The sequence below is a fragment of the Alternaria rosae genome, assembly GCF_020736505.1.
Source record: "Alternaria rosae strain MPI-PUGE-AT-0040 chromosome Unknown BKA58scaffold_7, whole genome shotgun sequence".
Classification (NCBI taxonomy): domain Eukaryota; kingdom Fungi; phylum Ascomycota; class Dothideomycetes; order Pleosporales; family Pleosporaceae; genus Alternaria; species Alternaria rosae.
In genome coordinates this window covers 2063639-2091564 of record NW_025763576.1, presented here as the reverse complement: position 1 = coordinate 2091564, position 27926 = coordinate 2063639, and the positions used below count along the sequence as shown (strand labels likewise).

Here is a 27926-nt window from a genome sequence, read left to right as displayed (position 1 = left end):
GGGGTATGCAACGCGAAAAGCATACACAACTCCGACCGAGTCGCCTGCTCCATCTCACCGAACGCCTGGTATCGCTGAATATCCGTACAACACGCAAAAGGAAAACCAAATCCCGCAATGAGGCTCCGTAGAGGACTACCAACTGTTGATAGCCATCTTCGGCGCTTCCAAGTAACCAAAGATCCAGTCCGTGGCCATGAATTAAGAATCAAAAATTAGACAGAATTCTTGGTACATCGTCATGTGTCGTCGTTGTCGCGAATCGAGCCAAGGCTTGCTCACTCGAACGCCGTCTCTTCTCGTACCATTAGAGGGTTGTTGGTGCTTTGTGAATACATTCGTCCATCCATTCGTCCATCTCCGCGTGGAGGGTTGGATCCACCCGAGCCCTTGCGTTGGCCGCCCATGCCCATGTTCATCAAAAGCATACCGCTCTCTCGTTTTCGTTGCCGCTGTTCGCGAGCTCCGCTAGACTGAACAGCACCGTTCAAGCTGCCGTATCCCTCTCCAGAGTGATATGGCTGATCGTAAGCTGGCGCATCGTAGCTGGGTCGCATGGGAATGAATCCCGAATCATAGCTGTTGTATTGACCTTGCTGCTGTTGGCCGTACTGCTGCTGATGTTGCTGTTGATACTGCTGCGGGGGCTGTGGGGGCGGATAGTTGGGAGCGCTATTCCCTTGATAGCCTTGAGGCGGTCGATCCATACGCTGCTGGAATGTGGTCTCGTTGTATGCAGGCGTTGGGAGGTCTGAGAACATCTGCCTCCGAGGAGATCGAATCGCGTCGTCTCCCAGGTGAGAAGTGTTGTTCCGGATCTCGTGGATTGGGGAGCTTGCTTCATCGAGAGCAGTACCGAAGATATCCGTGTAGTCAGTCAGGAAGAAGGATATCAACGGGGCCGGAATGTTCAGAGTCGGAGCGAATACGATGCCAACATTCCTCACCGTCATCTTGTTCACCCCGGAATTGTCGACAATCTCAATCAGGAAAGACGCCATGTGTCGCAAGAGCTCAAAGTTAGGCCTAGGTAGCTTGTGTACCAGAACGTTGAAGCTCTGGATCTTCTTGCTACGCTCGTCCATATCTAGAATGTGTCAGCCTATGGTCTACTAATCAACGTCATCCGGATAGACCACTTACCGAGAACCTTGAGGAAGTCAAGATGCAGTTCCCGAGTTAGGACAGAGGCCGGCAGTTCTCGCAGGTACAGCTTGAGAAGCGATGCGACGGCGTGAACGTCATAGTACTGCCCGTCTAGCAGCCTGATGTCACCTTCGTTGTTGAACCGATCGCGCAGGCCCTTGATAACAATATTTGACCCGCTGAGCCGGAAGATGCCCTCTTCGCTGATTGCCTTCTTTGCTCGCAGATACTCCAAGCACCTGTAGACGACAGCTGGCAGCGCCACATTGACACCGTCAGGCTGCGTGAACTCCACAGCTTCCATAAGTGGAATACCAAATACACTGCGGCCCGGAGGCAGGCGATGTTCTACAGCCGGCTGCAGCGGGGTGCTGACCTGTACTGGTGCGAGATCAGAAGAACCGCCACGGCCTCTAAAGCCGAATATGCTACGTTTCTTGTCTTTGACAGTCGTAGGTCCTGTCGCTGGTTTGCTGCCCCAGCTCTCAGAGTCCTTGATGGGGGTTCCGTTGCTTGGTCCAGAGATTGCAGGATAGTGACCTGAATTATCTTGAAGGAAGGACGAATCCTTGGGCGACCCTCGTGACGGCTTTTCTGCCATCATATCACGGTGATTATTGGGTCCGCGGACGGGAGCTTGCGCTTGCACCGTGTCGTCATAGCTGAGGCCTTGCAAGCGATCCTGCTCTCCCATGTCAGGGCTTTCTCTCCGCTGAGAGCGTGCCGAATCTTGGCTGGCCTGCTGCTTTTGAAGACGCGTAGCAGAGGGAACGCGAATCTCGACTGGCGAAGTTTCGTCTGGTATATCGACATGTTGCAGAAGAGCCTCGACCCAAGCATCTCGCTCTTCATCGTTCTCTGCACACAGCACATGGCGCACTAAGCTCGTCGAGTCTTTTCGCTTTGGCTCCAAGATGAGGAAGGCGTGTCGATATTGGTTATCTTCAGAATCGTCCCGTCGTTGTGGCGATTGGTTTGACTGCTGTTGTGACTGCTTCCCAATCTGTGCGTTTTGCAGCTTGATCGTTCCCAAGTGCGCACCACCCTCGCCCTCAAAGTATCTGAACTCTGAGCCATCCAGAACAAAGAAGCGCGCTTTCCAGCCTCCGAAGTTCTTGCCACGCTTGGTAAGATAACCTTCCTTGCGCTGCGTTTTCTGAACAGACACTATCGGACCTGGTGTGGGCTCGGGGGCCAGTCTATCGCCAGCCTGGGCGCCTATTACATCAGTAGACAGGTATTCACAGACAATTAAGGCCGTCTTCTCGTTCATGGGAGTTTCCAGGACAGTATCGAAGTATTGGTTGAGGGCAACCCGACGAGCGTCAATCTTGGCAGGCGCATGTCCTCCAAAGAGAGCACGGTCTGGAAGTCGTCCCTGAAAATCACACAAAGACCTCAGCTGAGAGTCTAGAGAAGGCAGCGTAGCAATGGTCTTTTCTACACGCCACAGCTGTTTGTTATCGGAGCGGGCGTAGACGGCAAGAATAAAGACAGGGTCCTCCTCCTGTGGCTTGGGGGCTAACATGCTCATACGTGATGGCCGAAGACGAGACGAGAAGACTTTTACTTGGATGGAGGGCAGTGCATTGGGGGGCAGCAAGAGTCCAGGGTACTGGTCTGACACGAGTCCGCGGTAGACGTGTTCTGCATCCGGAACATCGTTGAGAGTAGGGCTACTCGATGGTGATTCTGGACTGGGCTGTGCACCTGGAACTGTCAAAAGGCCCGTCGAAGCCTCTTTGCGTAGCTGGTTAGGCTGTTGACTTTGGTTGACTGGGGGTGACTGATATGACTGAGGTGTGTTTGGTGGGAATGGAACTTGTTGCTGCATTGCCCGAGCAGCCGACTGGTGCGTGGCAGTCGGCGACATGGGTGGTGATGCGATTGACTGCTTAGGATTCCTGGGTAACGGCGATCCGAGTGGCCTGTCCGTGGGTCGGGGGCTGGATGGTAGACCTGGGCTCATGAGTGGGGATGCAACGCTTCGGTTAGCCATCATAGAACTATCGGAGTTTGCAGGACTAAGAAGAGCATTCAGAGAGTTGGCTGGCGGGTGACGGGGAGAGAGTGGAAGGCCCGATTGCAGCGCATTGAACTGACGCGGCGAAAGGGGAACGGGGACCGCCTGAGGCTGATCGCCTGCTGGTGTTTCAGAAGGCGTCGCTTGTTTGCTCTTGCTTTCGCTTTTCTTCTTCTTCGACTTGCTTCGAGCTTCCTCATCTTTCGAATACATGGCCTCACGGACCCTGTCATCTTCCTCTCGAGTCTTTCTCCTTCCTCGCAGCTCCACAACAGGTATCTCATCCACCTCCAGTATATCGTCGTAATCAGAGTCGACATCGTCGCCATGCACGGCCCGGTGGAGATGTGCACTGGTCGTTGTGGGTTTCGACAGGTTAAGTGGAGCTGGCGGTGCCTTTCGCAGAGGCTGCGGAGTCTTTCTTGGGGGTGATTCAAAGCCATCGCCGCCGACGACAGGCGTAGCCTGGATTAGCGATATCTGCGGAGGCTGGAGCTGTGAGCTGCCCGGGACGAGCGTCACGTCTGAGGTGTTCTGAGGGGGGGTGGCTGGCTTCGGGGCTTGCGCTGGGGGTTGAGCAGCATCGCCGGGCTGCAGCATCGTAGTGTCGAGGCCGAGGCCCCTGCTACCAAGGCTAAGGGGTTGCACGGAGTAGTCCGTAGGTGAGTTTACGGCTGACGAGATGTTGGATGCCGTGGAATGAGACGGCGACGTTGCTAGCTGTGAGTCTGGTATGAGTTGCGGTGCGGGGTGCTCTTGCGTCAAGGGCGATGTCTTGTGCTCGGTGGCTTTGGTGTCGCTGGGCCGAGCGGCGTCACCAGGTTGCTCACTAAGGGCTGGCGACTGACTGGACTCGCGTTCCACGACCGAGTCGAAAGTGTCGGACTTTTGTAGTGAGCCGGGGCCGGGTGGCAGCTGCTCAGCGTACTCCTTGAACTTTCTGCGGTAGCGGTCCTTGTCCTTCAATGCGCGCTCGAGATCTTTCTGGAGCCCGATGATCATGGACCGTTGCTTCTCAACCAGCCGCCAGAGCTGCGCGTTGTGGCTGGACGTGTTCTGCTTCTCCTTCCACAAGACCAGCATGGCCGCCTCCGGTGAGCCTGCAGCGGCTATCAGACTGGCCATGTCTGGGGGGTTGGCGGTGCTCGTGTCCTGCGATGGCCGAGGCGCATGGCTGGCGGGCGGGCGGTTCTGGGAGGCCGTCGAAGACAGCGAGGACGCGGCGGAGTCTATCGAGGGGTTGCGGACAGGCACCGTCGGTCTCGTGTCTGGCCGGTTCGGGCGTGATGGTGGAGGCATGGTGACGGGCGAGGCTGGTGGGGAAATGCCAGCCGAAGACAGCGTGGGAGACGACACCTGGCGGAGTTTGGCATACGCAGACGGCCTCGACGGCTGCGTGAAGTTCGGGGTGGGGACGGTGGGTGGTGTAGGCGGATGCGCTGGCTGGGTTGGGCGAATGGGCGAGGTATGCTGTTGCTCCTCCGCAAGCAATGCGTCAAGCTTCTCGCGCGGACTGCGCGGTTCGTCCAGGCGTGGTGCGTCGCGGTAGCACAGCTGCTGGTACGAGGGGCCGCTATTACTAGTCGAATACAGCGGGCTTGGGACGGGTTTGCGACGTGCTCGGTGCGGGTGTTGCTCGTCCGCCGTGGCCGGCACGTTGTGGGAGCGCGTCGAGTCGTCGCGAAGGCTGCGAATACTGTCCGCAAGCGAAGGCGAGGACAGAGAGTGCAAGGGCGACGGCGGCTGGTGCTGAGGGATGTGATGTGCCGCCGTCCTTTCCTGAAGCATATGCATGTCTGTATTCGTCGCCGCCATGTTCAAGGCTCAAACGGGCTAGCGGACGACCGGGATATCTGGTCGACGGTATAGCAGACGGCCAGTGGGGATTAGTGTTTCGGTGACGCTCTGAGTGTCTGGTGAATCCAAAGCTGCCACGCTCAGCAGTCTCGTCAGCATCTGGCGTCCCGCGCAGCTTGAGACAAGTCTCCGTCAGAAGGAGCAGCCGGAACAGAAGAGATTTGGGCTCGTAGCCTGGTGGGTTCTCATTCGGCGCCATAACCGCCCTTGTAGGAGCCGGGCCAAAGTCAAGCCTGGTTCCTGCAGCAGAAGCGAGCCCTGTAGGCCGTCGTCTCCATGATCGCCTCCGCACGCCTTGATGGCTGCGTCCCCTCACGTTTTAGATATGCCCAAATCCATCTGCATCCCAGTCGACTACCTGCTCGTGTAGGCGCCTGAAAGCTACTTTGGCTTTTTCATTGGCGCACACCTGTGGCTTGCTAGCCGTAGTCAACAACGAGCCACCATCCACCGACGGTCTGGTGCAAAACGAGATGTCCGCGTGGTCTGCTGTCGCCGGTGCCCGCAGGCAAGCTGACAACAGCCCGACAAGCCAAAAGGTGCGAAATGCCCACCTATTGGCTGCAGCCTAGATGATTTGGCATGCGAGTCTGGAGGGTGTATTGATTCGGTGGCGCCATAATCTGCGACTCATGGCAGACTCGAGAGCAATTCCACCAGTCGTCTGGCCGTCGATTGGACGGTCGTGGTAATAAATTATTGTCTCTTGCGCACGGAGGCGTTCGAGTTGAAGGGCTGCTGGGTCGCTGCAGCGCGAAGGATTTGCCAGGCCGAATCGAGGCTAGACCCGTCGATCACTTGTCACTCGTAGATGCATCAGCTCCAAGGCGCAAACTCTCAAAGACGACTACCGCATGCCCTCCATCACCATGGGTGCCCCATCCATCCGCTTCGCACCGCGGCTGAATGTTCGAGTATTCTCACGGCGGATACATGCCGCTTGGAACGCATATCAAAATCATACGATTCCTACCGACCTGCGATTACATCTGAAACTCATCCGCCGTCAAGCGAAGTGTACTGCAGGGAGCCGCTGATAGCTCAACGACTAGACCTTAACCGTCGCCACATGATGATCACGAGCTGCACCTAGGCTGCGCGACGAACCCAAGGCCCAGACTAATAATTCCTCTTTGCAATGCTCGGTCAGGGGTAATTTGGATGATTGAGGCCGAGAAACGTCTTTTGTTTTTCTGTTTCTGCGCTAGTACCCACCGCGAGCCGTGGAAATGAGGTGCGACATTGCAGCGGACATCATCACTCGGGCGAGTAAAGATGCGGCATGAACAGCCCTCCTTGATGGTCCAGCACCCACATCCTTCGACCGCACGCATCGCCTCAACAGATACAGGGTGAACCTGAGGCAGACGCTACCCCAAAGACATGGCAAGCATAACTCGGAACAGTTGTTTCCATGCGAGTTGGGTCAAGCTACAAGCCTCTCTCACGTCTAATTATATCTCGCATATCAAAGCTCCGGGGGGCAAGACCGAAGTATTATGATCTTCGTGATTGCAAATACGGGCTTTACTGCGTTGAGCAGGACAAATCACCAACGTCTAAGTTGACAAGACTGCACCAACAGGAACGCGGACATTACATCTCTGGTAACATGCGGGGCTTGCGGTGAAAGGAAAGCTATCCTCGCTTGCAAAAGGTAGTCTCTCATCAAAGCATGCGCATGCCTGTGAGAGCTTCCGTCCGGAACGCAAGCTCCCGTTCGACCGCTAATCGCCGCATAGGCCTACAGTTCCCGCCATCAAACATGGAGGAAGGATAGATCGGAGAGTGAAGTGGCGCCAAGAGGGAGGCCAATAACGCCTCATCGGAATCTTGTGGTGGTTTGCGCCATGGGACAGCTATTGCGTGGGTAAACCTAGTATGGTGAACCCTTGCTCAATGAACAAACGCCTACCATCACGTCCTCTAGAAGTTCCAGTTCCCATTCGCTAAACCTGGGTATATCCACAGGTGTGTGTTGCTCTGGAAATTACGAGGAAAGCGATGCACGCAGGTATAGTGAGAACATGGCCGGGTTCTGCCTGTCCTAGCAAAACAAAACGCCTGGTGTAGCGTTCGAGGCTAATCTTACAGGAGGCAACGCGTACTGCGCGAACGCAAAGCCAACGCCAATCTCTGAGCAGGGAAGGATGTGGACGCTGGAACAAACTTCGAACATAGCTATCATAGAGGATATTCTCTTCATTATTGCCTCGGCGTTTGCAAACCACTTGCTTCATGACATACTGTTCAAAACAGTAAACGGTCGTCAACCAGCATCACGAAACAGTGTATTGAGTGGGCACACTGTCCATCGAATTTGTGACCATTCTCACATTCCCTACAGCTTTCGATCAAGATGACTGCCAACCATGTCAGGATGACAGGACTCCAAAACAGACATTTTCTTCAATATTCAGGTTGTTAACTCCTATACCTCCAAGATACCTGGGTGTCATAAAGCAGCTGCCAATCTGTCCTACAAAATCTTCGATGTGATTAATCTATCAATCTTGACATCCTCCACACCGATCTTGACAGCTTCGTATCCTGTGCTGGGGTAGCCACCAGTTCGACTAGCCAACTTGCAAGTTACTTGCACTGATGGACTTCATCTGCGAATAAGAGATCGAGACCGGGAACAGGTCTGCACAACTACGCTGTCTCTGAATCACAGATCGTGTTTTCGACGCAGAGACAATGAGACAAGGCCCCGCGTTGCTGGACTCCGTAGTAGTAACACTGTCGAAGCATAGGCTCATTTCCAATGGAGATACTAAGAAAAAGCCCCCGATATACTCGATAAAGTTGTGTCGTTAATCTATGTTTCCCTTCTAATTGCGTATTGTAGACACGAGTCTGTGCCCGCGCACCATACAGTATTATACACTTGTACAGGCTTCCATACACCTTAAAGTCCCACTCTTCCACTACCGCCTCGTTCCATCTTGTTCAGCCGTCGCGCAGTAGCAATCTGCGATTGTTAGCCCATTGACCCACGAAGACCGTAGCCACTCTCCCAGGACCAAACATACCTGTGTCCTTGTCTTCTGGCCCCTCACAGGCAAGCCCATAGCATGTCTCCTTCCACGATATGTGCCCATATCCCTCAATCTCCGGATGTCGTCCTGCACTTGCCGCCGTAAATCGTTCTCAATCTTCATGTTCGCCAGTTCCGCTGTCAGATCCATGACCGTGGCGTTTTTTAAGCTGCCGACTTTCGCCCACGGGTGGATGTAGAATTTCGCCATAATGCGCTGCGAGACCGAGGGCCCGATGCCAAAGAAAGATTCGAGGGATCGCTTTACGAGCGTCGCTTCCGTGAAGCTGAAGCCGTTGATGAACACCTAAGCCGTCAGTAAGACACGCACAAGGGGAACTGGGCGGTTTCATAGCGTACCATGGCGGATCAGCGTTCCGACGGCGAGTTCGCGTGTTGGAGTGTCAATTGTCTTGTCTGATCTCGAACTCCAGACTTCCGTTTCCCGCTAGACCCAACTGGCGCTAGTGCGACAGTGCGGGCAATCGCTCTACCTAGGTAAAACGCAACGTTTCAACACCTCCTCCACCATTGCATTCCGCAGGGGGCTTTCCAAACTACTTAACCTTGCGACCTCCTTCGATTGTTTCCCAACACAATCAGGCACTATGGCTACCATCCAGAGAGCTGTCATTTCGCTCCTCTTGATCCTCTCGATCACTTTCGTCTTCTTTGCTCAGAGCACCGAGGCTGCAAAGGGTCCAAAGATCACTCATAAGGTGTGCATAGCTCGCAACCGGATGCATGGACAGACCTGCTGACTAGATACAGGTCTACTTCGACGTCACCCACGGCGATGAAGAGCTAGGCCGCATCACTATCGGCCTTTACGGCAAGACCGTTCCCAAGACCGCTGAGAACTTCCGGTACGAAAGGACACAAGTCTACGCATGACTCTGGGGTCTAACATAGACTACAGCGCTCTCGCTACTGGCGAGAAGGGATTCGGTTACGAAGGCTCCACTTTCCATCGCGTTATCAACAACTTCATGATCCAGGGTGGTGGTAAGTCCAACTCATGCCCGGGCCGAGAATCCACAATGCTGATCAACGGCTAGACTTTACCAAAGGCGACGGTACAGGTGGTAAGAGCATATATGGAGAGAAGTTCCCCGATGAGAACTTCAAGCTCAAGCACACCCGCAAGGGTCTCCTCAGCATGGCCAACGCTGGTAAAGATACCAACGGTGAGTACCCTTCGCTTTCACTCCATGCAACATGCACTGACTATCCTAGGCTCTCAATTCTTCATCACCACCGTCATCACCAGCTGGCTCGATGGCCGCCACGTCGTGTTTGGAGAGGTCCTCGAGGGCTACGAGGTCGTGGAGAAGATCGAGAACGTGAAGAAGGGTGCTGGAGACAAGCCGGTCCAGACTGTCAAGATCGCCAAGAGCGGAGAGCTCGAGGTGCCAGAGGAAGGTATTCACGCGGAACTCTAGACATCAGTACGCATTCTTTGCTATTGAGTCGACCCCTCAGGTTGGAGAGCTGCTGATAGTTGTACCTTTTTCTTCAAGATTTATACGGCCTTGCTGAACCAGCCATTCCTGGCGACGAACTCGATATCACAGCGACTCCGTCTAACGACGATATCGTCAACATTGCTGAGGTATCCCAGGCCTCTTCCACCAAGGGCAAAATTCCTGGACTGGCTGCTGCTACCGGTTCTGCTGATGGTTTGTCGGTCGGTCAGAAGCTTTTCTTTATCGGCGCTGTCGTCGCGATTTGCGTGCTCTTCTTGAAATCGCGAAATGGAGGGCAAAGCAACATTATGGGTGGGCTCAAGGAGAAGAGCATGGCCTAGATTACGACGAAATGCAGAAACGTTCATTTAGTAGAGCATTGATCTGATACATGGTGAACATCGCTCTCGAGTATGTCAAGACGCTAGCTAGGGTAAAGGGGATAAGATGTCCTTGCAGTCCCTGCATTACCCGCCGATGACGATATATAACGGCCAGGGCACGTCCAGGGGCACATACCTGCTGGTAAAAGCAAAGAAGACAAATGTTGGGTTATCTGAAGCCATGGCACAGTCGCACAAGATGGGCTGGAACCTGCTCAAGGACCTAGAAAGGCCGCCACTATGTTCAACTGCGGACATGTCACAGTGCATGTCGCATGAAAAGCAAGCCTGCTGCAGCACACGACAGCCTCCATCTGTGACGTTCACCGCTCCCCACTCGCCACAGCCTGAGAACTCTGAGAGGGAGCGCTAGCGCCAACAGGGTCTAGTGCGGGAAGGGTTCTCCGACACGCTTTTTTAACTTACCTGCGGCCGTCTCCCTCTTCCCTAACCACCCACCCTCCAAAACTACTCTGTGTGTATTGCACAACCTTACAAGCTCTTTTCCTGTGAAGTCCTTTCTTTTGGTCTTCACTTCTTTACTTCTCGTTTTCCAGGACAGAGGCGTTCCCTTCTTTCCTGACAGAACGAGTCTCAGGCACCCGCCTGCGAGTTACGAGTTTCGTCACTTAGACCTGCTACTTTTCGTCTGTCGCTCACCGCCGAGCCAGCCGAAGTCAGTACATCTGTAATTTGCGCCCTGCACATTACACCCCCAAACACCCCCTCAACCAACTCGAATCCACCACGCCCATCATGGCTGAACAACTCGACATGGGTCGTCTCAACATCAACGACTCCCAGCACAACCCCCAGAACGGCTTCAACGGCGAGCGTTCTGCCTACATCCCCCCTCACCTTCGCGGTCGTCCCCAGGGCGGTCCCGGAGGCCCTGCACCCATGGACGGCCCGCCCCCGATGATGAACGGCGGCGGTCTCGGTGGCAGCGCGTGGGGCCCCGGAGGGTCAGTCAACACCCAGGACGCAAAACAGGAAGGTATGCTAACTGGTGACAGTCAGGGTCCTCCCCCTCAGATGAACGGCGGCGGCGGTGCCGGTGGCTGGGCCAACGCACCCAACTTCACTCCCCGCGGTCGCGACGGTCCGCCAGGCGGTGGATGGGGCGGTGCCCCTCGCGGCAACTTCGACCCCAACGCCTACGGCAAGCCCGGCGGTGGTGGCTCTGGAGGCGCTCGCGGATCTGGCGACGGTGCCTGGAAGGACGGCAAGCACGTTCCCGGCCCGCCCAACCAGCGCCTCGAGCGCGATCTCTTCGGCGTGCCCAACGACCCTTCCAAGCAACAGACCGGTATCAACTTCGAAAAGTACGATGACATCCCCGTCGAGGCCTCTGGTCAGGGTGTCCCCGAACCCGTCACACGTTTCACAAACCCGCCTCTCGATGACCACCTGCTGAGCAACATCGAGCTCTCCGGATACAAGGTCCCCACTCCTGTACAGAAGTACTCCATCCCCATCGTCATGGGTGGCCGTGATCTCATGGCTTGTGCCCAGACTGGTTCCGGAAAGACTGGTGGTTTCCTCTTCCCCATTCTCGCCCAGGCCTTCCAGAACGGCCCCTCTCCTCCTCCCGCACAGGCTCAGGGTGGATACGGACGTCAACGCAAGGCTTACCCCACCTCGCTCGTCCTTGCTCCTACCCGTGAGTTGGTCTCCCAGATCTTCGACGAAGCCCGCAAGTTCGCATACCGCTCCTGGGTCCGCCCTTGCGTCGTCTACGGTGGTGCCGACATTGGCTCTCAGCTTCGCCAGATTGAGCGCGGCTGCGATCTTCTCGTTGCTACTCCCGGTCGTCTCGTCGACTTGATCGAGCGTGGCCGTATCTCCCTCGCTAGCATCAAGTACCTCGTTCTCGACGAGGCTGACCGCATGTTGGACATGGGTTTCGAGCCTCAGATTCGCCGTATCGTTGAGGGTGAGGACATGCCTCCTACCGCTGCCCGCCAGACACTCATGTTTTCGGCCACCTTCCCCCGCGATATCCAGATGCTCGCCCGCGACTTCTTGAAGGACTACATTTTCCTTTCGGTCGGTCGTGTCGGTTCCACTTCTGAGAACATCACCCAGAAGATTGAGTACGTCGAGGACGGCGACAAGCGCTCTGTTCTCCTTGATATTCTTCACACACACGGTGCTGGTCTCACCTTGATCTTCGTTGAGACGAAGCGTATGGCCGACTCGCTGTCCGACTTCCTCATCAACCAGGGCTTCCCCGCCACCTCCATTCACGGCGACCGCACTCAGCGCGAGCGTGAGAAGGCTCTGGAGATGTTCCGAACTGGACGTTGCCCAATTCTTGTCGCCACTGCTGTCGCGGCTCGAGGACTGGACATTCCGAATGTCGTACGTATTACCCTACTCCTCACTTCCTGACATTCACTGACATTTTTCTAGACTCACGTAGTCAACTATGACCTGCCCACCGACATTGACGATTATGTTCATCGAATCGGTCGTACCGGACGAGCTGGAAACACTGGTATTGCCACTGCTTTCTTCAACCGCGGCAATCGCGGAGTCGTACGCGATCTCCTTGACCTGTTGAAGGAGGCCAACCAAGAGGTCCCCAGCTTCCTCGAGTCCATTGCTCGTGAGGGCTCCGGCTTCGGTGGAGGTCGTGGGGGACGTGGCGGCGGCCGTGGCCGTGGCAACGCTGCTACCCGTGACGTTCGTCGTATGGGCGGTGGTGGTTTCGGTGGTAGTGGCGGTGGCCAGTGGGGAGGTGCTCCTCAAGGTGGCTACGGAGGTGGCTTCGGCGGTGCTCCAGGCGGTGGCTACGCTCCTCCAGCTCCCGGCGGCTACGGCGGCGGCGGCGGCGGCGGCGGCGGTGGCTTTGGTGGAGGCTACGGCAACCCATCTGGCCCTGGCGGCAACTCTTGGTGGTAAACGTGCGACGCACCGCTTCACGATATAGCCAGCCCGGGACACATTTTCTTCTCTACGATACCCTGGGCCGTCGTGTCGCTGCTACCGATGGCTTGCTTTCGATTTCCTTCACTTGCGAATGTTTTCTGCGAATCTTTCCCGGTTACCGCGGATCGATGCGGAAATCTGGAATCTCATACCCCAATCAGCATATAGACAGCGACTGTTTTTTTGCGGATCTGCCTGTTTTCGAGCTCTTCTCGCATACGATACCCTTCGACGCACTCTTGTCGAGCTCGAACATAGATGGCAGGACCCTCGTCTTTCTCGGAAAGGCATGCATTACGAACATTTCACGACTTCGCTCTTCTGCAAGCATGCTGCTTGGGGAGCTATAGATTCTCGCTTTCCGAGTCTTCCACACGCGGATGACCTCTCTGAGCATTTCCTTATCTTACGACAAAAGCGGTTCCTTTTTTCCCGGTCATACCCCTCGACGACAACGTCTTTCTCGTCGTCCTTGCGTCTCTCGGTCTCTCCACACGCGGAGAGTAGCAGCATGACCCTGTTTTGGACGACGGAAAAGTTTCTGCATAGATGGCGTTCATGAAGGTCTAGCCACGACCCAACCTTTTTACGAAGGAAGATACCCCCGGTTCTTTGTGGTAACCATCATGGTGGCTGTCTTCCCAAGGCCAGCTCGGCGGTGGGATTTAAATGCTCGTTTTGGTTTGCATGCGCATATGCGGACCTGACCCCGTGACTTGGGTGGAAGGAATCTGATAAAAGTAAAGTTTCGAGCCAATGATTAGTTACATAGACTAGTATGGGCTGCCAATATGCGTGGCCTATACAATGCATGCGATTTGATACTTGCAGACCTTTCTCCCCAGTTGCTTCATATACATCATAACGTGAAACTACGTGGCATCTTGCCGTCCTTCAACTTGGCGTGGCTGTCTCCAGAGCATTACATCACTTCTTCATCTTAACTAGAACTGCTGTGCATGTCCCGCTACACATTGCCAATGTGGTAAACATGAATCATTGAGACTTCACTAATTGATGGAGACTCTTTCTCAGTCGCCACCGCCTCCATCTGACTCCTGGCTCTATCGTCCTTACCAGGCGAGGTGAGGTCAATATCAGTCGCTCGCGCATCTACTTCTCTTGCCTTCCCAGACATCAACCGCGCCATACCACCCACTCTGTTCTTCGCCCACCCTTCCACATAGCATCAGCATACTCGGCATCGAATACATACTTTTCTCTCATCCTAAACACCGTAGCTGAGATCAACTCGCTGTCAGAAAGTCGGCCCATCGTATCACAATGCCAGACCGCCTCGCAGGACACCCGTCCCTCCAAAAGACCCGCGACACCATCTCAAGATGGGGACGATGGTGCGGCTCCCAGATATCAGACTGGACTGCGTTAGCGAGAGAAGAACTCGAAGCAGATCTGCGACGTACCAAGTCGTGGAACACAAGTCTTTAGGATTGCTTGAATCCGCTGCCCTTATGTAAGTCTTTCCACATACGTTGGTGTGAGAACAGGTATAATAAAACGATGAACTAACAAGCAGCGTAGGTATCGTCACGTTCTTCTGTCCTTGCGTCACTTGCGGAAAGACGTGGCATCGTCTCCACTACAAGGGCGATATGAGTGGCTATGAGATTGTCAACGTACCAGTACGTCACTTCTTTCCCAGTCATTGTTTCACCCAGCTTCGATTCGCGTCCCACACTATCCCACCGCGATCTTCCTTCTCAAAATCCTGACTAACACTACCGGGAATAGTGCATAGCCTACGGCTACTCATTCCTCTGCTGCACCCCGCTCGCGCACGGCTTCCTCGTCTGCGTCCCCTTCGCATGGCAAACCTATCGGATCCGCAAACTAGGCGACCTCGGCGGCACTTGTGTTGTCGACATACTCAAGACATGGTTTTGCACTTGCTGCTCGCTGATCCAGAACGAGAAGGAATCGAAGCTGTTGATTGAAGGGCGTACAACGGGGTTTTGGGGTGGTGACGGCGCGGGTGCTGAGGGTGTTGTTGTGCAGCAACCAAGTGGGGGGTTGAGGGAGGTGATGGTTATGCCTAGGGTTGTTGGAGGATGGGTGACTGGGCAGGAGGAAAGTGGAACAACCACAGTTGGGGAACGTGAGGCGGTTTCTGAGCCTGCTGGCGAGACAGTGGTTGGCTTTGAAGAGGGAGAAAATGATTCAGAGGGAGCCACTGAAGCACAACTACAAGTCGACGGAGCTACCGATCAACGCACACGTCTCGAACCGCGTGTGCCAGTTGATGCTTTCAGCGAACACAGTTCCCATTCCGAAACGAGCGACGAGGTCACGGAGCACACCATCGCATCCGACGAGTCCATCTCAGATCAAACTATGAGAGGATGGCCTGCAACTCCACAGCGCATCACACGTACGGATCCTGCGCGAATGGCTCAACTTGAGATACCCAGTTACCTGGACAAGTCCGGGAATGATTCGGATCCGGACTTGGCTAGCGAGCACACCTGTAACAACGATGAAGCGGTAATGGCAGAATAATAATGGGTATGCTCTGTGCGAACGATGGTTTCGCTAGAGTAGACTACGCTTGAGGAGCTTGGCAAGAGGGATGATGTGATGGGGTGTTGAACGGGTGGTCGGAAGAGGCGGATGGTATCGCGTATTCTCATTCTGTCCCTACGTAGTCATTCCTTTAATCGTCCTAGTTAACGCCTTTCTGATTTCGATGCATCGCCGGTATTCCCAGACTGGTGCTCTGACTAATGCTTGTTTTGAGGATCTCGTCATCTCGTTTCGAAAGGTCGAAGACGGTAGAGAAGGTGCAAAATAGAACGTTTCGTCATTATGCTTTCGTAAGTCATCATACAAGCAACTAATCCGTTGGGTACCTTGTACTCAAAACCCCAAAGTGATAGCAACACTGAATTATATAATTCGTACATCCTACAGTCCGCTCAAACCATCCAACAATGCGGTCAACCCACCGACACCCAGTAATGCGCCCGCCGCGGCCTTCCTCCCTGTATGACTCTTCTTACCATACTTGTCCCTCTCCCTCTCCCGCTCCTTCTCATACGTCCTACTCCTCGATTTGGATCTGCGCCGTCTCGGGCGTTCGAGCTCAGACTCGGATGTGGTAAAGTCGTCGTCGTATCGTCGGTTGCCAGCGAAACTGGAGTTCATGTAGGATTGGCGGAGAGGCGAGGCTTGTACAGGGTAATTCTGGGTTTGGGTTTGTGCATGTGGGGGCATGGGTGCGTTTGCAAAAGGGGTCTTTGGCGGCGGTGGGTAGTATGGTGGTGCTGTTGGTGTGTTCATCGGCTGAGATGGGTATCCGTTGGCTTGAGGTGGGTACTGTGGGATTCGTGGAGAGTGAGGGGGTGGTGGTTGCTGAGGGGCGTATTGACTGGGTACCGGTATCTGGAGATTTGGAGTGCGGGTGTTGGTCTTTTGTTGGGGTGGCGATGGGATGAGTCCCGGTCCAGGCATCGAGAGTGATCGGTCTAGTGGGGGTGGCCCAGGCGGCGGTGCGTAGTGCATTGTGTTCGTGCGATCAAGCGGGGCATGTGTGTTTCGGGGCACTGGTGTCCGGTCGCGGTCGAATGCGCTTCCTTTTAGAGCAGTAGGTGGCGGTGGGGCACGATGGAAAGATGATCTCCTGGCTTGTAGTTGTTGAGGTGGAGTCTGTGGTGCTGCTTTCCGGTAGATGTCAACTGTACGTTCGACAAGACGTTTGACTTGGTCAAACTGCAAGGGGCGTTCGATGCAGAAGCATGTCTCCCCTCTCGTTCTCCTATGATCTTTCCGCTCCTTTTGATATTGTGTAAACCTGAAACCAGCCTCTCTGATTGCTTCTTTGCACACCCAACTAGCCATGATTTCGGTCCAACTGCTACGTTCCAAGTAGGCAAGTGAATACGCTTGATCAGTGTTCGAGCTGACCTGCTTGGCATCGACAAAGCGCCAGTAGTATTTGCGCGTACACAACTTCCAAGGTATCTCTAGATCGACTTCACTGTCTTCCTCTTTCGCTTCTACCGCGGCGGCAGCCTCGATGGGGAGACTCCCTAGACTAGATCGGGGTGAAGCAGCTGTTTGCTGTTCATTTGTAGCAGGCATGCTCGTCCGTGATGTACGAGGCGTAGCTATAGGTGTTGGCGGTGCAGGCGGACCGTAATGCTTCTCCTGTCGTGGACTGGACATGCTGCTGGTCTCAGTGAACAGCGGCTGTATGCTGCCCGACCTTTGTGTTCGCCGAGCGCCATCTCCCGAAAGCTTCGATGTGCGGCTCTGCTCTTCTTCGCTATCTGACTCTACAGTAGCTTGTTGATATTCTTGTCTCTGCCTTTGCAGTTCGCGTTCTTCGTCTCGTAAGCGGCGCTCAAACAGAGGCAGACTCGTCCATTGTTGTAGCAAGTGCTCGGCGCGCGAAGCTGATATACTGAAAACCGCAGGTAGGCCATTCGCTTCGGTGTATACCGACGTGTCGAGGCTTCTCAGGTCCTCATCCTGATAAGACCGAAGGCTGGTCGGCCTAGGGCTTTCGCCATGCTCTGTGACAACCAAGCTCTGGGAACTGTCTGCCTCCATCAATAAGCGCGCATCACATCGTGGCGATTGTTCATAGAAGTTTGAAGCTGATAAGATGGACAGTTGTTGTTGAACAATGAGTGCCTCTAGTTGAATCTTTTCGTTATCAACAAGTTTAGCAGCTTGTTGTGGAGATACTGTGGGACGTAACCTGGAAGACTGTCAGTAGCATACTACTCCAAGCCACGATGTACCTGAAGTGGAAGATAGAGCCATGCGGATGCGACTGGGTCGGAGACCTAGTGCAGTGTAAGGATATGACACTTACTTTGACCACATTATAGTCTGTGCTGCATACAACGTTTGCAGCAGAACAGAGAGCGTCATACTCAAGGCTTCCAGGTGAGCTGTGAAATAGTCTAAGCTTGCCTTGGTCGAATGATCTAAACGGGGATGGCTGTGTTGAGTAGAGCGAACACCGTCTCTTCGGTCATGGTACTTGTCGTTCTCGATCGAGGTAGTCATTTCGACGCTGGTAAGCAAGTTCTGAGCCTGATCGATGGCATCGTCCAGGGTGTCGATGGCCTAGATGAATGTCAGCGAGGGCTTCTACGACCTCATTTAGCGAAGTATAAACATTCGCTCCTCCTTGTCTAATGTCTTCAAGTCCCTTGGTCGGACAGAGCAGAAAGGTGATATTCCCAAAATCTTCATGGGGTGATGCCAGTACAACACTCCGATCTTGGAATAGGCCATGCTTTCCCGTAATTGCAGCTCGACTCGCGCATCTTTACGTACCTCGGGTGACGGCAAGCGATCGTCCTCTTTGATGATTGTCCCTAGCTGCTTGAGTATTGCAGCGAAACCATTTATTTTGTTTGCAACGGCAACTAGGTCTTTCGCGGCCTCGGGCGACTCCACGGCAACGCCGTATAGCTTCAGCGCGAGAGCTGAGCTCCTCGAAACCACCGGTAATATATCCGCAAGCACTGCCATCCTCCCGCTAGGAAACACAATACCAGACTGAGAAAAAGGGACGAAAGGAGCAGTGTGGAGAAACGGAGTCTTGGGGAAAAGGCAACCGCACCGAAGAGAGTCGAAATCCTTCGATATGTGTTACCGACTAGCTAACCCTAGAGTCGTGTGAGGTCATAGTGTAGGAATTAATGCAGGGCGCTGGTTGACCGACGACTAAATCCGGCGAAGATCACGGCGTGGTGATTGGCCAAGGCTCACGGCTGAAGGCAGGCGAGCACGCGAAATGTTGAACTTATGCAGAAGTTGCCGCAGGGCTGGGCGAAAATCAGTGCATTGTAAGCATGCAAGGCGGAGGCGGTGCGCTCTCGTCAGTGTTTCCAATAAATGTTCCTAGTTGCCCGCGCGCAGGAGGCCTCGAAGGATTTGGCCCTCAACTGGAACTCGACTACGTGTTTGCAGCCTTTGCTGTCGGTATACCTGTCCACATCCCTAGTGCGAAGTACCCGCGGACGTCTTCAGGTGTTGCGCGTCAACAGTTGACTAGAGGCGCGCCAATGGTGTGGCACAGGATGACGCCGGCTGTACGGGCGCGAGTTGGCCACCTGATGAGTTCCAAGGCTCAGGCTGAGAAGAGCGGACAAGCGCATCGTGAAAGTGTACTTTGAATCTGCCTTGAGAGGCCGGCATCTGGTGGTGTGAGAAGAAACATCCGGTGAAGATTTGAGGACGTGGTGGTTGATCAGAGCCGGGTTGGGCCACTGGCGGTGGTGTGCTGCAGGCCAGTACATGTCGCGCCGTATCCAGTATGGCCTGCAATGAGAGAAGACGAGGCCTGGACAGCGTTCGGAATACCATGCAGCTGCAGCGATGCCTGAGGGCGTTTGAACAATGATAGTCAGTGAGAGGGATGCAAAGTGAGATGGGTTCGCCAAGCAAGTACAGACACATGTTCTTCACAGGCAAAGTGGGCGACAAGTAGTTGTCGCACGTTGTTGCGTGCTGCTAGATGCCCGAGTCGACGTCCGGCGCCATGCATGCAAAGATGCCTTGACGTAGTTTCAGAATGTCTTGTACATATATGTCTACATGCAGTGTACAGCCCTAATGAATTCAGGCGCCCATGAATGATCGAGGGCTCTTGCTCTTCAGCGTTGTGTTCTGGCCCACAAAGTCCCAGTCAATCCTGTCCCACCACTGCTCGAGGAAGGCCCTCTTCCCGCGGACACCGTAATCCTGCAGCCAGACATGCTCCCACGTGTTTACGCACAGCAGCGGCACTACATCGACGCCGCCCAACGGCTTCTTGGGCTTCTGATCCTGCTGCGCGGCAACGCCGAAGGACCCCACCTTGTTCATGTTCTGGTACGAGTCGGCATTGTGTGTGTTGAGGTCGTGGGATTGCCGCCTGTAGTGGGCGCCCGACAGGGGCGATCCGGCAAGATAGGTGGGGAGGATGCGCAGAGTGCCGCCCACGCTGTTGTCGTTGGTTTGCACGAGCCAGACAAAGCCGGGGCCGAACATGGACTCTGCGGTGGCGAGGAAGGTGTCGCGCAGGGTCTCGAGCGAAGTGAAGTGCTTGTTGATGTGGGCGTGGAGGTCTTTGGACGGCTGCGCGTGCACGTCGGGGTTGGTGTTGAGGCCGCGGAAGAAGAAGTGGTTGTTGAAGGCCATGCTGGCGATGTTGAAGGCGTACGCCTTGGTCGGGTCACGGGCGAAGTCGACGACGAGGGCTTTGGCCTCCTGGTTCTCCCACGGCGTACCTGCAAAGCGATGTTAGTCTGTGGCACCGCGCTGGACTCGACGAGGCCATGTCGTACCGGCGGTGGATGCATTCAGCTCGTCGATGATGTGCCCCTGGTACTCGGTGTAGGCGGTGCGGAAGCCCGTGGGCGAGAGCACGCCCGGTATGCCGTTCTGCTCCAGCTGGGCGTGGTTGTCCAGCGGGGGCACCGTGTAGAGGCTGCGGGCGGCGGGCGAGGGCATTCTCTATCCAGCGTCAGTCAGGCACGCCGCACCGTCGCAGCCACAACATACCCTCCAGGCCCCGGCCGCACATCGTATGGCTCCCGGCCGGCGGGCCAGACACCGTGTAATCATCATGTGTGCTGTCGTTGCGGGCGGCGGGCGAACTGTCGTCGGCAGCCCGTTGCTCGCAGCTCATCTTTTTCCGGCCTCTGCATCGTCGCGCTAACCCCCCGCCCAATCACGACGCGCCCTCGCCCTCTGCGCCCGCGTGTGCAAAACCCGCCGGGCTCCAAGCGCCCGCGTCACTCGTTTCATCCACTCGCCTGCTCGTCCACGCAGAGCCACACAGACACCGCAGTCACCTGCCACCAGACGCTGCTAGCCAGACCCTCCGCCCGCCATGCAATGCCTATTGTCCACTCGGCGCCTCGGCTGGCTCTATTCTCAGAACATAGGCGACGATGGGTGGACACGATAGAGCCCGACTGTTCCCATCCCGCCGTGAGGAACGTCACTTGCGGCTCCTCGAGTCTAGTTCTTGCAGGTAGATATACCCAAGGTAGGGCGTGTCTTTGTCTGTTCCATTGTTTCGTACTCTGCTTCCGTATCGCTCTCTCATTGCTTTGTTTCATTCCGAGTCACTTGAGGTTCGCAGGCCCGACCTCTTGAACGTAATACCGCCACAACTTCCATTTTCACCACCATGGCTCCAGTCACGCCCTCTCCCAGGCTCTCGAGGATGTCCCTCGCGTGCCTTTTCCTATCCCTCATCACAACGACACACGCGTCCAGTCTCTTCCTCCGCCAAGCAGAAACATGTGGAGGGAACGCAGACCTCCAACAGTGCGGATCCGACTTCCCTTCCTCTTTTTGCTGCCCCAAAGACTCAACCTGCATGTCTCTCAACGGTGGAGACGTACAATCAGTCATCTGCTGTCCATCCGGTTCGGACTGCGCCTACATCCAGCCTACCACCTGCGACACCACGCAGCTGAACGCTACGCTCCATCCAGACAACCAGATGCATCTCTCAGAGACCGACGGCATTGACCTGCCCAAATGCGGCGACAAGTGCTGTTCGTTGGGCTACACATGCCAGGGCACTATGTGTGCAAAGGATACCTCACCATCGTCATCCCCGTCTCCAACTTCAACCGCAAACCCAACACCCTCCTCCACCAGCCCAGCGTCCGCCTCCCAAACCTCCGACTGCTCAGCCACCGCACCACTCCAAACAAAGCAGGGCTTCGATGGCCGGTCCTTCGCAGCTGGCTTCTTCCCCGGCATAGTCATCGGCGCCCTCAGCACCCTCGCCCTGATCTGGATCATCAAGAAAAGGCGCGAGTCACAATCCAAAGAGCGCTACTCCGGCGACTTCGGCCATGTAGCACGTCAAATCAGCGACCCAATCTACGACCCCCAGCACGCCGCCCGGACCGACTTCATGCGCCGGGGCAGCCACTCCGCGCATTCGAGCCCCAACTCCACCGACCGAATCGTCCAAGGCATGAAGAAAACAAATGTCAACCCGCCCGTCCACGGCTTCACCCCCAGAATAAAAAGCATGTGGGACCGCACCCCCAAACTGAATTTTGGCTTCACGGGCGGTCTTCCATCGAACCCTGCACCTCTCCACCCTCCTCCCGTGCGCGCAGGGAACTACACAGATCCGTACCAGACCCCGCCTCCGAAACCCAAACGCATTCATTCTGCTAGTCGGCGCTCGAGTTCCCTTCGTACCAGCACGCAGACATTCAACACACAGCAAGGGCAACAGCGTCCGAATGTGGCGCGCAGCGGCAGTTCAGAGACCATTGATGTCCTGATGCCAGCACCGAGTTTCCTGGCTCCCCCACAGGCACCTGGTATGCGGCGCGACAATCGCTTCACGGCGGACTCGGCGAACACCACGTTCACGAAGCTCATGGAGCGGGCGGGGTTTGACGAAGGTGGGCGGCAGGAGGTGAGGGAGTGGAGGACGCCCAGAGTATAGGCGCTGCAGCACCTCCTTTCGGTTTGTCGGTCCACTCGTGTGATGCTTTTTCTCTTCTCTTCGTACATATGTTCTTCCCTCTTTGCTATTATTTCCCTCTCTTTGTTAGCGCTGGCGTTTTGGACCTTCTTTACACTGGGCTGGCATACTCATTGCATGTGCGTTTGCATTTGGTTCTGGCGTTTGTGCCTCTTTTTAGCATGATACCACACAGGCTGGCCTTTCGTCGCTCTCTACGAGCTATTTCTCTTACTGATCAGATATGAATATCAACATTGCATTCTTCAACCATGCTTCGATGTGGAATGTCTGTCATACTGCCTTTAATGCAAGATACCCCCACCCTCGTTATCACTTACGTTGTGCTGTCACTCATGTCAATACACTTACGAGCTGTGTTTTGATCACATCAATCGGTGAGTATTAGAGTCATGCACGCCAATGTGCATTTTGTGATCATGTCGATACATACCTCTTTGAAATTCATTCGTGCAGATCTCATCAAGCACGCCTCGAGTATATGGATACAGTTACCCAGTACCGTACTATTGCAATATTGATATAATTACCCCATGAGACGTGCTATATAATCGTAGGGTAATGAAATCGACTGGGCAGCTTCGGTAAGATCAGAAGGTAGCGTATTGTTTGCGAGGATTGGTAAGTTTTGAACCGCACCTTGTCCCAACGTGTCCCAATGTGCAGTCGACGACGCGCCACTGGGACCTGCATCTGCCGATCCCATGATCCTCGCCTCCGCGGCCTGCGCCCTTAGTTCACGGCCAACCTCCCTCTCCACCATGGGTTTCGCCGCTTTCCGCTGCTTGCCAAAAAGACAGTGCCACAAGTCGTCTTCCTTGACAACTTCTCCTTCGCCCTTCTTGCGCAGGAGCTGTTTGACGGGCGCAGCTTGGAATTCAGCCGAGTTCGCAGCGTCCAGCGTCTGTTCTTTGATAGCGGGAGTCGTAGGATAAGACTGCATCGGTGTTTTGGACAATGTGTTGTTGCTGATATGCTCGAGGCGTCGGGCAACAGAGATATCGTAGATGGCTTCTTCGACTGTGTTGCTGACAAGGTACATAAAAACCGTTGTGGGTCGTTCTTGCCCGATTCGATGGACGCGGTTAATGGCTTGGAGTTCGATTGCGGGGTTGATGAGCGGTTCGCAAAGGAAGACGTAAGTAGCGTTCACAAGACTTAGACCTGAAGAATCAGTTTTTGCATCCAGGAGCAAACACTCGACACTGGGATCTAGCTTGAACTCCCGGATGCCGTTCTTGTCAGTGATACTGCTGGCACCAATCTTCCACTTTTTCAGCGCTTCGTAGAGCACTTCGAGGAAGTCGCCAAACTGAGAGAAGATGATGGATTTCGCACCAGGGTCGTTGTTGCGGATCCAGATCAAGTGACGCGCGATCATATCTACCTTTGTGCCGTATGAGCCTTCCAAGTCGATCATCTTGATCTCTTTCATCGTTGAGTCAGATAAGTCAGAGTAGATGGACGTGGCTGACGAAGAGCCTGGCGTAGAAGCATGCGTCCGACTGGCAGCTGCGTTTGTCTCTTCTTCCGCTCTGATTTCCGTCGGTTTGAAGACAATATCCTTGAAGTCGGACGAGCCTAATTTCTGCTTACAAGTTGGGCAGGTCCGATGTGCCTGCCACCATTGATTGATGCACTCTTTGCAGTACTTATGACCGCAAGCCGTCAAGACTCCGATCTCAATGTCTTCCCTACAAATGATACATTCGGCTGTCGTCTCGTTCAAATTTTCACTCCGGAGATGCTTCAGATAAGTGCACTTTGTCTTGAAGCCATTGGCGTTGTTCTCGCGTTTCTCTCGCAAGTCGTCGGTTCTGTCGAACTCGCGCTGGTCGAATCTGCTGTCTAACGTCTCCTTGTACTTTGCGACGGTATCGGAAATATGCTGAAACTGCCGATAGTACTCTAGACGCTGGTTCATGGTGCCTCGATACAGTTCCTGCTCTTTCTCAAGTTCAGTTATAGCCTTTGCCTGTTCTGTGACTATAGCCTGAACCGTGGTGATGTGCGTTTGAAGGATATTGAACTCTGAAGAAGCGCGGGCATCACCATTGTTCGCTCCCCATTGCAGAGTAGTCATCAAGGAGCGAACACTAGAGATAACGCCCCTCAAAGATCCAGCCCGGAGTTTCGATTGCAGTTCGCGTCGTCTCCTGACAACTTCAAGCACAAGTTGAGGTGCGTGGCCTCGATCGCCTTCGTCGTTGTCTCTCCTCAAGGCTTGCTTTTCGGCAGCCCTAAGCTCGTGTTCGACAAGAGTGTCCTGCAGACCGTTTACAGCAGCGTTGCGGTCAGCGACAAGTGTTCGAAGAGCCATGATGTAAACGTATAGCTCATCCTGAGCCTTAAGCGAGTCATCGTATTCTTCTCCTGTCAACTCTTTGTCGTCTTCGTCATCAACCAAGCGCGTAAGAAGAATGTCAACAACTCTCGTGCGCCAAGCGTGTATCTGCTGAGCTTGTTCATTCAAATAATCACTGATGTTGTCCATCGTGTCGAGAATCTTTCGCGCTTCAATACCCCCCAGACTTGGGAGGTCAGCGATCGTAGGCAGGTGGAAAGGCGTTTTGGAATTGACTTTGGCCATTTGCTGCTGCGCTTTACTCTTCGATCCCTCCAGCAGTTCATGGCGGATCACCCTGGCTGCCTCGTAGTAAAGCGTCTCAGACTCGTCCCACTCGCGCCACCTAGCCGATCCTGGGTCAGTGTTGTGCATCCGCAATTCTTTTCTCTGATGGAACGAAGTGGCACTGAAGAACTGAGCGGCATGCTGAAGCTCCAGAAATGACCGTAGCGATTTACGCAGAATCGGAATACGGCCCATCTTATCAGCAGCTACGTCTTGTTCTTCATCACCCTCACGAAGGTCGGCTGTAGATGCGCGGCCCAGCTTCTGCTGCTCCGCGCGTAGCTCGTCTCTGCATATCTTGATGTATGTCTCTGCTTCTTCCCGAGCTTTGTAGTAGTAATCAAGTGCGTTTACTGGATCTTCGGAATAAGCATGAATGTGACCCATCTTGATCAGACATAGGATCATTTCGCGAGCCTCTGACTTCCATTTGGTGTCGTTTTGCTCAATCATGACCTCCAGAACTTCGTGTACGGTGCGCAAAGCCGCCTTCTTTCCACCCAAGGCTCTTTGATTCTTTCGGCCCACGTTCGCATGGAGACACGTTTGGCGCAGCCTGACCAGCCACTCCCGCATGCGCTCGACAACCTGAGGATGGGTCTCGTCGCGACCTTCTTCTAAGGGTTGCCCTTCAGACGTGAGCCAACATGCATCACACATTTGACGCATCATTTCGCTGTAGTTTTGGTCCTCGATAGCTGTGAAAGGAACTGTAATGACAACGCGTTTCTGAGGCGGTATCTGAAGGTCATCGCGGACTCTGTCCTTGGTATGCCGTAGGGCAATCTCGCTGAAAATGCCCTTGAACGACGCTTTGTCGAGGCGATTCCAGACCGCCTCGTGGTTTACAAATGTGTCGCACCTGAGGAAGATCAAGAGACCACGTAGATCCTGGACGTCCTTGCGAAGAGGAGTGCCGGAAACTGCCCAGGCGTTACACCGCGGAATGATTCGCGCTACTTGGGCGGCCTGACTGACCCCACGCTCCACCATTTGCGCTTCGTCCAGGCAGACTCTCCACCAGGAGATACCGACGAGAGGACTAATGCGACGCTCGTGGCGTTTGGGGCGCCGAGAGCTGCGCTCAGGGGGAGGTACAGCGTGATGGATCTCTTTCGAAAGCACATGATATGTCGTTAGCACTACGTCGTATTGCAGGAGATGCTCAATGGTGGATGTGGTATGGACACTCTTTGGTGCAGTTGGAGGTGAGAGACCCTTGTAATGGTAGACTTTGAGGTCAGGGGCGTGAGTGTGCAATTCGCTCATCCACTGTTCTAGGATCGAGGGTGGGGTGATGATCAATGTAGCACCTGAGGGCCTAACTTCAGCTTCAGTGTATACGTCGTAGACGTTTCCTTCGGGGATGTCTCGCTTGTGGTGGGATATGAGTGCGATTAGCTCGACTGTTTTACCTAAGCCCATCTCTTCGGCGAGTATGCCACCACGCAGTGACCGCAGAGCGTCGTCCTTGGCTGCATCTAGATTTGTGATAATAGAGCCTCGGAGATAGCTGACGTAGCACGGTGTTCCCAGGGCGTCTTGCGTCTGCCTAAACGATGCTGGTGGCGAACTGTTGACGAATGGCTCGAGCAGCCCAGAAGATGAGAATGCAACGCCTTCTCGACGCAAGAGCCAATCAACGGTCCTCGCTTGGAAAGGCAAAAGCCTGGTCTCAAGCAAACTCTGTTTGATGCGTGGGGAGATATCCATGTCTGCTGCTGGCACATGAACCGAGGTATAGAAATCAGACAAAGTCCATTTCTTGTCGCCTCTTGTAATCTCGTCAGTCATGTAGACGCGTAGAAGACTCAGATCTGCGGCCATATAATGGCCTGTGACGACGGGATCCTCAACCACTGACATGCCCAAGGTCCACCGTAGCTCGACAACCAATTTGTATGCACTGCGTCCCTCGCCGGGCGCGTACAGCTGACAGCGACAGAAAGCTGCCCGAGACACGGGTCTGGTGCTCTTGCCTCGACGCATAGCAGCAAATGTAGTGACGGTCCGAAGGTGGGGCAAGATCGAGTCTGCGAAGGCAGAAGAGGTTGTGGTGGCCAGGTCAATTCCCGTTCTGTCGACCACGTTTCGGAGTCTAATTTGCAGGGTCTCGTTTGCACGATCCCTGTGGCACGATTCGAGTTCTAGATGTATGGAATCTTGCGATGTGGCTGCGTCTGTCGTGTCCATGAAATCTGGCGAAGGGATGGGCATGTTCTGCATACGGGTCAGTCCAGCATCACAGATGTTGGCCAGCCCACTAACCAAGTCAATAGATACTCTGGCCAAGACAATACTATCTTTTGCGTCTGCGTCCGCCCGCCAAAGTACGGAGATAGCCCTGCCATTGCCAGTTTTACGTCGCTTGGGCGACGGCTCTTCCTCTATATGCGCAGCAGGCGCTTTGAAACAGTCTTGCACAGTACGCATGCAGTCCGAGGCATCTTGCGCCGGCAGTGATGGCGGCCAACCGCATCTCGAGAGGCCGCCCCCAGGTACGGGATATGCGCAGAGGAGCTCAGCACTACCCTCTAGAGCAATGACCATGGCGGTAGAGTGGGCGCATGTGCGAGGGACAAGTTGTAGTGTAATGAGGGACAAGGCGAAGACGGGCGTGGGCGGATGTCCGTAATCGCCGACGCGCCAAGACAAGTGGAGGCCAGGGTCAGCCCCACAACCAGGCATCAGTCCCACCATTCAATCCTACCCCAGACACTACATATGACAAGTCGCGAGGAGAAAATATAGAGGCTCGGCTTTGCGCCAAAATTGACCATCTAATCAGCACTAGCTAATGGTACCGTCTCTGTTACCAGTGAAACAATTTTGAGCTGCCATTGTTCTTGCATCAATGACTTTGGTTCCCCTGACCTTTCCCAACACACGCTACTGTAGCTGCGATGTTGCAGCGACTGTGTTGCTCCCTCAGGACAGGACATGCAACTCTGCCAGCGGACG

General features: G+C 54.6%; 9 protein-coding genes across 9 annotated transcripts; 4 read left to right on the top strand and 5 right to left on the bottom strand.

Annotated features, from left to right (window-relative positions):
- Nucleotides 1-113: 113 nt before the first annotated feature.
- Nucleotides 114-5302, bottom strand: BKA58DRAFT_217573 (Rho GAP domain-containing protein). The gene is made up of 2 exons (XM_046166181.1): nt 1144-5302; nt 114-1087 (listed from the first exon to the last, which is right to left on the bottom strand). The coding sequence occupies exons 1-2, from the start codon at nt 4982-4984 to the stop codon at nt 279-281; spliced, it is 4650 nt and encodes a 1549-aa protein (XP_046023730.1). The 5' UTR covers nt 4985-5302; the 3' UTR covers nt 114-278.
- Nucleotides 5303-7601: 2299 nt separating this feature from the next.
- BKA58DRAFT_217503 (30S ribosomal protein S13) lies at nt 7602-8496 on the bottom strand. The gene is made up of 3 exons (XM_046166180.1): nt 8427-8496; nt 8062-8373; nt 7602-8000 (listed from the first exon to the last, which is right to left on the bottom strand). The coding sequence occupies exons 1-3, from the start codon at nt 8427-8429 to the stop codon at nt 7938-7940; spliced, it is 378 nt and encodes a 125-aa protein (XP_046023729.1). The 5' UTR covers nt 8430-8496; the 3' UTR covers nt 7602-7937.
- Nucleotides 8491-9908, top strand: BKA58DRAFT_364912 (cyclophilin-like domain-containing protein). The gene is made up of 6 exons (XM_046168863.1): nt 8491-8785; nt 8838-8932; nt 8986-9071; nt 9125-9253; nt 9303-9488; nt 9587-9908. The coding sequence occupies exons 1-6, from the start codon at nt 8675-8677 to the stop codon at nt 9871-9873; spliced, it is 894 nt and encodes a 297-aa protein (XP_046023728.1). The 5' UTR covers nt 8491-8674; the 3' UTR covers nt 9874-9908.
- A 763-nt stretch (nt 9909-10671) lies between these two features.
- Nucleotides 10672-12822, top strand: BKA58DRAFT_442066 (ATP-dependent RNA helicase DED1; the record flags this gene model as incomplete). Its single annotated transcript, XM_046173878.1, has 3 exons — nt 10672-10880; nt 10932-12279; nt 12331-12822. The coding sequence occupies 3 exons, from the start codon at nt 10672-10674 to the stop codon at nt 12820-12822; spliced, it is 2049 nt and encodes a 682-aa protein (XP_046023727.1).
- Nucleotides 12823-14133: 1311 nt separating this feature from the next.
- On the top strand, nt 14134-15366 carry BKA58DRAFT_442065 (uncharacterized protein; the record flags this gene model as incomplete). The annotated part of the gene is made up of 3 exons (XM_046173877.1): nt 14134-14269; nt 14392-14492; nt 14602-15366. The coding sequence occupies 3 exons, from the start codon at nt 14134-14136 to the stop codon at nt 15364-15366; spliced, it is 1002 nt and encodes a 333-aa protein (XP_046023726.1).
- A 405-nt stretch (nt 15367-15771) lies between these two features.
- Nucleotides 15772-18354, bottom strand: BKA58DRAFT_403885 (uncharacterized protein; the record flags this gene model as incomplete). The annotated part of the gene is made up of 4 exons (XM_046171812.1): nt 15772-17569; nt 17613-17657; nt 17687-17943; nt 18157-18354. 4 exons carry the CDS (start codon nt 18352-18354, stop codon nt 15772-15774), a joined length of 2298 nt encoding a protein of 765 aa, XP_046023725.1.
- Nucleotides 18355-19365: 1011 nt separating this feature from the next.
- Nucleotides 19366-20526, bottom strand: BKA58DRAFT_217372 (Manganese/iron superoxide dismutase). The gene is made up of 3 exons (XM_046166178.1): nt 20371-20526; nt 20154-20322; nt 19366-20096 (listed from the first exon to the last, which is right to left on the bottom strand). The coding sequence occupies exons 1-3, from the start codon at nt 20434-20436 to the stop codon at nt 19447-19449; spliced, it is 885 nt and encodes a 294-aa protein (XP_046023724.1). The 5' UTR covers nt 20437-20526; the 3' UTR covers nt 19366-19446.
- Nucleotide 20527: 1 nt separating this feature from the next.
- On the top strand, nt 20528-22523 carry BKA58DRAFT_217378 (uncharacterized protein). The gene has a single exon (XM_046166179.1). The coding sequence runs from the start codon at nt 21005-21007 to the stop codon at nt 22292-22294; it is 1290 nt and encodes a 429-aa protein (XP_046023723.1). The 5' UTR covers nt 20528-21004; the 3' UTR covers nt 22295-22523.
- Nucleotides 22524-22863: 340 nt separating this feature from the next.
- Nucleotides 22864-27560, bottom strand: BKA58DRAFT_471276 (SNF2 family N-terminal domain-containing protein; the record flags this gene model as incomplete). The annotated part of the gene is made up of 2 exons (XM_046175218.1): nt 27234-27560; nt 22864-27185 (listed from the first exon to the last, which is right to left on the bottom strand). Coding segments are annotated over exons 1-2 (4602 nt in total), but the record flags the coding sequence as incomplete, so codon positions are not given.
- Between the last annotated feature and the right edge of the window lie 366 nt (nt 27561-27926).